The following is a 10,846-nucleotide window of genomic DNA, read 5'->3' as shown; positions in this document are numbered from 1 at the left end:
AGGAAAGAGGAAGGTGGAGGCTAATGAGCCTGAAGAGGCAATCGGATTCTATCAACCTTCTGCTCAGAGAAAGAGCGCTGGGAAGGGCAGGAAAAGGCCAGTTGTCAGGGAAGATGCTGCTCCATGCCTCAATTTCCTTGCCTGCCTGGACACTAGAACTGATCCAGGTCTAGAGACAGATGCTTGAAAGCCAAAGTGAGTGGTCACCCTCCTAGAGCAAATTAACCCTTTACACTGACCTCACCAGCGTTTTCCTTCACCTCTTGAGCCTCTTCTCCAACAAGAGACTGGAAGGGATGCAGAAGAGGCGAAGCTGTAAGTCTAAACTTGTGCTGTTCATACAGTAGCCAGTGGCCACATGTGACTACTAAACACTTGAAATGTGGCCAGTCAGAATTGAAATGTGCTATAAGTATAAAATATACACTGGCTTTCAAACACTGAGTATGGGAAAAAAAAGTAAAAGGTTTCATTAGTAATTTTTTATTTTGATTGCATATCAAAATAATGTTTTGGATTTACTCTATTAGGTTATGTAAATATACTACTAAAATGAATTTCACCTGTTTATTTTTCCTTTTTTTGATGTGGCTAATAGAAAATAAGTTACATATGTGGCTCACATTCTGTTTCCATTGGACAACGCTGATCTAGACCCTCCCAGCAGGTGAAATGTGGGGCTCCAGGCTCAGGAGACAAGGGCAGTCCATGACAGACACAGGTACAGACCCTACTAGAGGTGTGGGCCAGCCAGAGCTCCAACCAGATGTCTCCAGACACCGAAGGACAGATTCTCGGTGGCCAGCCTCACTCAGGCAAAGCAAAGCCAGGCAACATTTCCTGGATAATTCCTTCAGTCTTTGACTTTATGAGGGTCTCTGGACTGAAGCTTAGCTCTCCTGAGCTTGTCCCTGTAGATGCCTCATTTTTCTGGAAAAGCACTCACCCAGGACCACCACCCAGACCTTTGGATTGCCTCGCCTTGATAGTTCATTGGAAGATTTTTCTATCATTCCACCTGGGCCAGGTCCTGGATCTCTTTCCAGAAGCCCAGAGGTGTCCTTCCCCCGTCTAGAGCCCTCCCTCCTACCCACTTGGGCTCAGGCTCAGCTCCCCGCAGGCTGGGAGGGGATGAGAGATGGAGGTGTACTCAACTTGACCTTGAACCTCCCTGTACACTACCTGGGTCACAGGCACATTTTGAGCTCCATTTCTAATGCCTATCCTTCCTGGAGAACAGAAGGGAACAGGAGGGGACCAGGGTGGCAGATATACTCCATTGGGCTGCCCTTCTCTGTCTCATTCTCCTTTTCCTGTGCCCCGGCTGCGCCATTTGAGGGCACTGAAGCTGGGGCCCAGTCTGCGTGGGTCTGCCCCTCCCTCTTCTTGCCTAGATGACTCCACCTCTCCCAGGTCCTGGCTGGGATCCGAAGGCCCCAGGCAAGTGGGGGAAGGGGAGCCACTCCCACTTTCCCAGAAGCTGCTGCTGCCTCTTCCTGTTTTGCTAAAACTCTGGCTCTGGACTCAAGCAAGGAGGGGGAAGTCACCAGCTCCTGCCCCCCAAAGGTCAACGTTGGCCCCCTGGTTCTCTTAGTTATTTATAGCCCCCCCCCCACTCCCCACCCCCAGGCACTGGCTAAGGAGCTGGATGTTTCCTCCCTCAAATAACAGCTGTGGCCATTGCCCCAGGGATGCAGCCAGATGGGCAGATCACTCCAGATGTGCAGTGTTTTGGGAGGGGAGGCCAGGCCCTTTCCGCAGTCCCTGTGGCATTCCCTGCAGCCTGGTCCAGGTTCCCCTCAACTTCAAGACAACACTTGAGGATCTCAGGAGGATCAGGAAAGTTGCACCTATTTTCCCATTTCTGTAGCCTGGCTGTACACCCTAGAAAGGTCAGCTTGGGTGATAGGCCCTATTGGATTCATTTGCATAAATCAGCTCAGTACTCACTTTGAGACCTCAAATTATAGAGGAAAACAGGCTTAGGGAGACAAAAGAGACAGGACACTGTCTTTCTTCTATTACTGATGTAAGCATTGGAGCTCTGTCCCTAACAGCCCAGTGTATGTCAGGCACTGTAGTTAAGTATTTCATGTCCCGATCTCATCAGTCCTTGCAACAACCCTAATATAGCAGGCACTTCATCCCCTAATCTGCAGATGGGAAACCAAGACTCCTCGAGGTTAAATAATATCGTAAGGTCAAGCAGTGGGGAAGCAACAAGCTCCAGCCCAAGCAGCTCGACACCAAATCCTTGCTTGCAACCACAGTACAACACCTCCTCACTCTGTCCACTCCTCTGGGTGCTTCTAAATGATCTCTCTTTTTTTTTTTTCTTTTTAACGTGGAGTCTGGCTCTGTCACCCAGGCTGGAATGCAGTGGCACAATCTCAGCTCACTGCAACCTCCACCTCCTGGGTTCATGCCATTCTCCTGCCTCAGCCTCCCGAGTAGCGGGGATTACAGGCGCCCGCTACCACGCCTGGCTAATTTTTGTGTTTTTAGTAAAGACAGGGTTCTGCCATGTTGGCCAGGCTGGTCTCGAACTCCTGACCTCAGGTAATCTGCCCGCTTCAGCCTCCCAAAGTGCTGGATTTACAGGTGTGAGCCACCGTGCTGGCCTAAATGATCTCTTAAAAGCTCAGTGCAGGGGGCCGGGCGTGGTGGCTCATGCCTGTAATCCCAGCACTTTGGGAGGCCGCGGCACGTGGATCACCTGAGGTCAGGAGTTCGAGACCAGCCTGGCTAACATGGTGAAACCCCGTTTCTACTAAAAATTCAAAAAATTAACCAGGCATGGTGGTGTGTGCCTGTAATCTCAGCAACTTGGGAGGCTGAGGCAGGAGAATTGCTTGAACCCAGGAGGCGGAGGTTGCAGCGAGCCGAGATTGCATCATTGCACTCCAGCTTGGGCAACAAGAGCGAAACTCTGTCTTTAAAAAAAAAAAAAAAAAAAAGAGAGAGAGAGAGAGAAAGCTCAGTGCAGGGAACCCTGGAGCCCAGGACTCAGGGCCTGCCCAAGGGAGATGTCTGCACATTGTCTCTGCCTCCTCTGCCTTCCCACCCCTAGTCATTTAGGCCAAGCTGGAGTGAGGGATCTGATGAGACAGACTTCTAGAATCACTGTTCTGGGTTTCCTCAGACCCCAAGCACAGAGGAGAGCAGGTGAGGGCAGAACCATCTCCCCAACCCACATTGATCCATTAGGTCTCTTCCTGCTTGGAACTCTGGTGACTCTGAATCCACCCTCTCCTTTGTGGCATATGTTATTCGAATCCCTCATCCAACAGTTTTCTCCACTCCAGGTTCTGTTCTTAGACTGTATCCTGCCCCCCAGGAGGTGATGAATTCCTCACTGTGGCTTTTTTTTTTTTTTTTTGCCTCTGTGCCTGAGAGCCTGACACGGTGCCTCGCATCAGAGTAGATGCTCAACAAATGTGTGTTGATGAAAAGGAGTATAATGGTGATGATCACGGGTGGAGTTTTTCTTTTTCTTTTTTTTTTTTTTTTGAGACGGAGTCTCACTCTGTCACCCAGGCTGGAGTTCAGTGGCACGATCTCGGCTCACTGCAAGCTCCGCCTCCCGGGTTCACACCATTCTCCTGGCTCAGCCTCCCTAGTAGCTGGGCCTACAGGCGCCCGCCACCACGCCCAGCTAATTTTTTTTGTATTTTTAGTAGAGACAGGGTTTCACCGAGTTAGCCAGGATGGTCTCTATCTCCTGACCTCGTGATCTGCCCGCCTCGGCCTCCCAAAGTGCTGGGATTACAGGCATGAGCCACTGCGCCCGGCCACGGGTGGAGTTTTTCAGGGTCTCAGCCAGGACACCCCTGCTCGCCTCCCAGCTTAGCCGCCCTCAGCTCATTGCTCTCTTTCTTGCCTCTAATCTCCTGATTCACAGGCGCATAATCCAAACCCACCCTAAAAGACACTCCTGGGGAAAGAGAGGTGAGTGTCCTCAGGCCAAGACCTTCTCAGAGGTCTCTCCTGGAGATTCTGGAGTCAGAGGTACGTGCCTCCAAATAGGAAGCATTGAGATTTGTAGTAAAGTGGGATCCTGTCTGCCAGCCAGTATCGCCCCTGGGCAACTGGAGGGTTGTGCTGGGGCATATGGCAAGGCCGAAGCTCAAGCCTGCCAGTGGGAAGACCACAGTACCCCTGCAGGGGCCCACTGGAGCAAGTAATGGTGAGCTGGCTGCAGAAAGGCATTTTGCAACTCAGACGAATTTCTTCTCACTCATGATTAGAATATGGCCCAGTGGCTGCCTCCCTGACCATAATCTCTGCTGGCACAGGCATCTCCGGGCTGGGCAGTGCGGGCTGTGGAAGGAGCGCTGACCTAGAAGCGTGGGGGCCCGAGTTCTCTGCCTGCCCTGGCCCTGATTAACCATGTCATCTCTGGCAATTTACATCCTCCTCATGTCCTCTGTTTCCTCATCTGTAAAAGGAATGGTTTGGATTAGACCAGGGAGTCCCAAACTTAACCACACTTTAGAATTACCTGTGGTGCTGCAGGTTCCTGGGTACTATCCAACCTTCTCAAAGAGTCTGATGGGGTCTGGGATAGGACTCAGGAATCTTTTTTTTCACAGGTTCTTTTAAGTGGTTTTTATTTACTTATTTATTTTTTGAGTCAGTCTTGCTCTGTCGCCCAGGCTGGAGTGCAGTGGCGCAATCTCAGCTCACTGCAACCTCGACCCCCTGGGTTCAAGCAATTCTCCTGCCTCGGCCTCCCGGGTAACTGAGATTAATGGCATGTGCCACCACACCTGGCTAATTTTTGTATTTTTAGGTGAGGTGGGGTTTCCCCATGCTGGCCATGCTGGTCTCAAATTCCTGACCTCAGATGATCCACCTGCCTTGGCCTCTCAAAGTACTGGGATTATAGGCGAGAGCCACTGCACCCGACCTATGTGGTTTTGATATAGTGTTAGGTTTAGGGGATCCTGGAGACTAGATAATCTTATAAAACACTTGCAGCTTTTGGGAGCAAATATTCTAGTAAATGGAATGGGTACATCGTGAGGTTTTGCTGCTGAGGGGTTTTATCAGAGAGCAGGCGATGGGTAGTTTATTTCATCATTATCATTATTATTATTTTGCTGCTGGCATTATTGTTATAGAAGGATGTGGTGGCTGCCCATCTGTGTGTTTCTGCCATGAACAAGGTTCTGGCCTAAGCGGGGCCTTGCTTACCTCAGGGTTGGGAGTGAAGCTGGGAGAGGAGGGTAGGGAGGGAAGGGCTTTCCCTGGTGGGTGGGGCCTCTTGGCAAGGGGACCCTGCTTTCCCTCTCTCCTGGGTGGAGTTTGGCTCCACAGGCTTTGGCACCGAACTCGGGCTGAGAGCGTCTCTCCCCACCCATATTCCTCCCCCACTTTCACATCTTAGCCACTCAACCCTGGGACTGCCCCCTTCTAGTCTTCCTTTCCCGACTTCCTCCCCAGGCCCCTCCAATCCTGCCAACCTCATTCCTGAGCCTGGCTAATCTGTTTGCCACCCTCTGCTTCCTTGCCTCGCCCTTGCACATGCCATTCTCTCTACCTGGAATGTCACCCCCTCTTCTCTCCCCACTCTGATTCACATCTCTGGGCTCTTTCAAAACCCAGCTTGACCGACACTTGCCAGCTTCATTGAGGCCATGTTCTGCCCTGATGTACTCAAGTCTTCCCTCTTTGCGATGCACTCATTTACACTTGGAATAACAGAATCAGAAAACTGCTTTAGACTCAGAAAAACAAATAGAGATGATCTAAAGCAGCCCCCTCATTTGATAGATGAGAAAACTGAGGCCCAGGGTGGTTGCAACTTGGCCAAGATCACACAGTGAGATTTTTAAAATAGTTGGCGTTGCAAGAGGCTTTCAAGTATTTTATGTGTTTGTTTTGTTTCCTCAACACTCTGTGACCAATAGAAGGGCAGGGGCTTTGTTTTTGTTTTTGTTTTTAATGTTCTTATCTCCACACTCTGGGTGTGTTGTGTATCCAGGAACTAAAGTAAGCAATTGTAATATTTGTTATGCCATCAGGACAATAATTCTAAAACTCACAGTGGTACAAATCTTTTTATGTATTATTCATCTGATTTCAGGCCAGCCCTGTGAGGTAAGTAGCCAAGATATTGCTATTTACAAAGCAGGAAACTGAGACTTAGAAAGGTGTGACCCAGGAAGTTAATGGCAGAACTGGGCCTAAAACTCAAGTTCCCTGACTACCAGCCCAGGCTCCTGATCCCCACAATGTCTCCTTTCTAGCTCTCTACTGATGCTCCTGGCTGGGGACCTGGCATAGTCAAAGGGGTGACCGTTGCCATCTTTTCATTCATGGTACCTTCTCTGTCTTGGGCTTGAGGAGACTGTCTGGCTTCCTGCCCCTCCCCATCCTGTCCCAGTGCTTTCTCCTTGTGTCCCCTGCCACATAGTTGGCACATAGACATATACGTGTATATTCAGAACTGCAGGTGTCTAGGGCAACAGACCACAGGGGAAACCACATCACCTCTGTTGACTCTGTAGGGAGATGGGGGTAAGGGGAAGGGACCAGCTTAGTTCTCTCCACCTGCCCCAGTCCCCGCAGTCATCTACCCTCCCAACCTGAGGCCCCGGTACTTATAGCCACACTGCAGCCTCTTCTTGATCTAGCCATCCAATTCTGGCCCAGAAGGATTTGGCACCTCTTCCCTCAGATCGTGAAATCCTGGATAGGGGACTGCCTGCCTGTACCCCAAAGCCACACCCCCAACCCTACCCAGAATACTTATACGGTTCCTCTGATTCTGCCTGTGCTGTGCAACAGGTAAAGGTGGGAAACAGGGATGAGACCACATGGTTGGGGTCAGAAACTTGGCATCTGGAATGAGATGTATAGGGACCTCAAGGAAGCAGGCTGTACTGGAACAGGAGACCCTGGCAATGGCTTCTTCATTGTTTTGACCTGCTATGAAATTGTACAGGCTCTGAATCAGACATACTTGGGATTAAGTAACTTACTGGCTCTGTGGCCTTGGGCAGATCATTTTGTCTTTCTGAGTTTTACTTTGCTCATGGAAACAATGGGGATAATAATGAGATTTAAGTGAAAGGGCTTTGAACAGCATGTGATATGTAGAACATGCTCAATAAATCCTAAATTATCTTTCTTTCCTTCTTTTTCTTCCAGGCCTTCCTTCCCTCTTTCCTTTCCTTTGCTATCCCTTCCTTCCTTTTTTTTCCATTTCTTCTTTCCTTTCTTTTTTCCTTCCTCTACTTCTTATATCTCTTATGTCTGGTCCCATTAAACCCTTTATTTGGAGTTGGGGACCTAATCTCCCCTACTAATCTGCAAGTCCCAAACCCTATGAACTGGCATTTGATTCCAGATCCAGAAACTGAAATGCAAGATCCAAACTAACCCAACACAATGGGTGTCCACTGAGATCTCACTGAGGCCTTGGGGAAGGAGCACTTTCTGGTTGGCTTTGTGGAAAGTGTGTGAGGAGAAGTGCAGGCTAGGGGAGGAATTGTGGCTGTGGCCTCCACATCTAGAAGGTTGGGAACAGAGGGTATCAGAAAGTTTGGATAATTTTCTGGGGCTTTAAATCCTGGCACAAAGTAGGCACCCAATAATATTTGTTGAATGAATGAATGGCCCCGTCACTTACTAGTTGTGCAACTTTGCTCAGGTTTCTTAAACATAAAGGCCATGCTTACTCATGAGCATAACAAGAATTATTGTTCAGAATAAATGATCTAATGTTTGTCCAGGGGATAGCAAGGACTACTACGCAGTGAATGGTAAACAGTAGCTAACTAAGGAAAGAAGGAGAGGAAAAGGAGAAAGAGAAGGTCAAGTAGGGCCAGAGTCCCAGAGGGAAGCAGATAGGGGTGTCTTCAGGCTTTGTGCTGGCCAAAGACTCTAGGGAAGGCTCAGGAAGCCAAGGCAGGTGCTCTGGGGCCAGTCTCTTCTGCTAGGTGTTCAGCTGAGTAAGCTATGAGAGGCCTGGACTCAAGAGCTTTTTAAAAAAAAGGCTCCCCATAGTAACCAGGCTACAGGAGACAGAGGTAGCTTGCATTTCTCTGTCTCATGTCTCTAAGGTTCTTGGAGGCTTTCTAATTTATCCTGGTAAGGGACATGTGACTTAGAAACTGGCTTAGGATTCTGCCATGAGGCGGGGTCTGGTAGGTAAATCTGGCAGGGGAAGGAGAGACACGGTCCAGCTTTCCCAGATGCAGGTTGCACATGCTGTCTTTTTCTCTGACTGTATGTTGGAGGCAGTGAGTCCTGGTATGTGTAGAAAGCCACATGTTGGGCAGTGTGTGGACAGACAGGCAGGGAGATAGCCTTTTTATTCAGATCACTCAAAACCCAGTGATGAGGTTAAAAAGAGAAAGAAGACTCACAAATAAATGCATGCACAATGCACATGGAAGAAATGAGCATAAAAGGGCCTGGCTTTAGTACAGAAATAGCTACATAAGAGCTACGGATATGTGTGTGTTGAGGGTTGGGAGCAATTGTGGAGCTAGACAAGGGAGATAGCAGGCATGTGGCTGGGGGTCTGCAGTAACCAAGTAGTTTTTCAGGAGTCTATGGACACCAAAGAGGCATTTGGAAGGAGGATGATCTGGCTTGGAATTGAGGGCTGGGGATGACATACCTAAGGTGGAACAGCATGTGTCTTAGAGAGTCAGCATGGGTAGTTATGGGGTGAAAGAGTGTACTGTAGCTGTCTCGCTCTGTCGCCCAGGCTGGAGTGCAGTAGCTGGATCTCAGCTCACTGCAAGCTCCGCCTCCTGGGTTTACGCCATTCTCCTGCCTCAGCCTCCCGAGTAGCTGGGACTACAGGCGCCTGCCACCTCGCCGGGCTAGTTTTTTGTATTTTTTAGTAGAGACGGGGTTTCACCGTGTTAGCCAGGATGGTCTCGATCTCCTGACCTCGTGATCTGCCCGTCTTGGCCTCCCAAAGTGCTGGGATTACAGGCTTGAGCCACCGCGCCCAGCCTGGAGAAGGTTCTTAAAAGTCATGAACATCTGTCCCAATTGGACAAATAACTCACATCAAGTTTGAATTCTGTGCAAGACACTGCAAGAAATGCACCCATGACTAAGGCAGTAGCTGGACTCATGGATATCCACTCTTGAATGCTCTTGGAAGGAAGGCAGTTGATACAAGTAGACGAGGTGGGTGAAGGTCAATGTATAAAGACCACACAGTTCAGGGAAGAATCCCTCTTGGCTATGGGAATCTGGGAAAGCCTCCTGGAGAAAGTGGTACAGTCACTTTCTTTTTCTTCCAGTCCTTCCTTCCTTCCCTCCCTTCCTCGCTCCCTCCCTCCCTCCCACTAGATAGGGAGTGGGTCTTGAGGATTGGAAAGATTTCAACAGAAGGAGAAAGGGGCTGGGGAGGACATTTATTTTGGAGGGAGCATGATGAGCGAAGGCAAGGGAGTGCGGAAGCGTGAGGACATGATGGGAAGCAGCTAGCAGCCCAGTCTGGTGGAAATAATGATAGTAATAATAGCGACTAACACTACTGAGCCCGAAGTACCAGGAGGCACTGGGCAGGGATGTGTATGGAGTCTGGTGCCATGTTGTAGTAGGGCTTGAATGCCAGGAAAGGCATTTGGGAGGATAAGTTAACAAGCGCAGAAGGGTTGGATCTGCCTGTCGACGGAGAACTGGGACAAGGAAAGGGGATGAAGCAAGAAGTCCCATGCTGAATATGCTGGTAGCAACAGATAGTGAGTCCTGAGCTGTGCCTGAGGGAACAGAATAGAATCTACGGTTTGAAGTTCACGACCAGCATGGCCAAGCCCTCCTAGGCCACTGTGGGCTCCTGCTTCCGATCAGACCTGACTCCACCTCTGGGGCTGCCTCAATTTCTCCTTCTCTGGATTCTTGGGGTTTCTTAGGATTGTGGGAGATAGGATGGGGTCAGGGGAAGCTGCTCCTTGGTTTGCAGTGGTGGCGCCTCATGCTGCAGAGAGCCCAGTGTTCCTGCGTGGTGGACCTCTCCTCTTCCTAGGAGCAGCTCCAGATTGCTGGAGGCAGACATGGTTGACCAGCTACCCCAGGAAGCACAATGGCGAGGTCCTTAACCCCGACCCCTGACCCCTGAATCTGACCTTCTCTCCAACTAAAAGAGGAGGGAGAGGCAGGGAGGGCCACTGCCTAAAGCCGGCCCTGAGCTGAGTTTATTAGCTGAGGGAGGGCTGGAGGCGGCTGCATTCCGACTCACAGACTGGAACATTTCTGTGATCCGCTGTAATGCACTGGGGGACACTGGGCACATTGCTGAAGTTTGACTCATAGGGACTGGGAGGGGGAAAGAGGGGGGTTGTGGAGGGAGAGGAATGGGAGGAAGAGAGGAAGAGGAGAGGAGGGAAGGAAATCCCTTGAGAAATTTCTTTAAAAAAAGAAAACTTTCAAAATCTGCACCACCCCCACACCCTTTTTCTTTTAATAGGAACAGGCTGGACCCTTCCGTTCCCCTCAGCAGGCATGGTGTGTGTGTGGGGGGGTGCCAGTGGGGGAGGGCTGGGCAGTGATTCAAATCAGATCCTGGAACTTTCCTGAGGCAAGTCGTGCTTATGTGTGTGTGTGTGTGTGGTGGGGGGTGTTCGTCTGGGATTCCTTGTATGGGACGTGGGACTCCACGCGTGTCCCACTGTGCCCGCGTGCTTGTGGGCTGTACCGGTATGTAATGTGTGCACGGGGGTCCACCCCGAAGCCCCAGTGTGTGCTGTGTAAATGATTCTGCCCCTTGTAAACATGGATGCGTGCTCGTGTACGCTGTGTATGCGAGGGTGCGTGCGCCCAGGTAGCTGGGTTTCCGGGAATTGTGCACTGCACGGAGCGCCTCGCGGCGGCT

At 50.3% G+C, this 10,846-nt stretch overlaps 1 protein-coding gene across 14 annotated transcripts in view; it reads left to right on the top strand.

The window, feature by feature from the left end:
• Nucleotides 1–10,320: 10,320 nt before the first annotated feature.
• The window catches only part of HDAC7 (histone deacetylase 7), a 38,579-nt gene continuing 38,053 nt past the window's right edge, over nucleotides 10,321–10,846 (top strand). For 6 of the 14 annotated variants that reach the window (XM_077953943.1, XM_077953936.1, XM_077953941.1 and 3 more), the window contains exon 1: nucleotides 10,321–10,479. In XM_077953943.1, coding sequence (XP_077810069.1) covers nucleotides 10,329–10,479 — 151 coding nt within the window. In that variant the 5' untranslated portion in view covers nucleotides 10,321–10,328. Of the gene's footprint in view, nucleotides 10,553–10,572; nucleotides 10,672–10,846 lie in introns of those variants that run through there. The other 8 variants (XM_077953963.1, XM_077953959.1, XM_077953951.1 and 5 more) reach the window with 4 other exon arrangements.

This window comes from Macaca mulatta, chromosome 11 (assembly GCF_049350105.2).
Source record: "Macaca mulatta isolate MMU2019108-1 chromosome 11, T2T-MMU8v2.0, whole genome shotgun sequence".
NCBI lineage: Eukaryota > Metazoa > Chordata > Mammalia > Primates > Cercopithecidae > Macaca > Macaca mulatta.
This window is presented reverse-complemented; position numbering and strand designations above follow the sequence as displayed.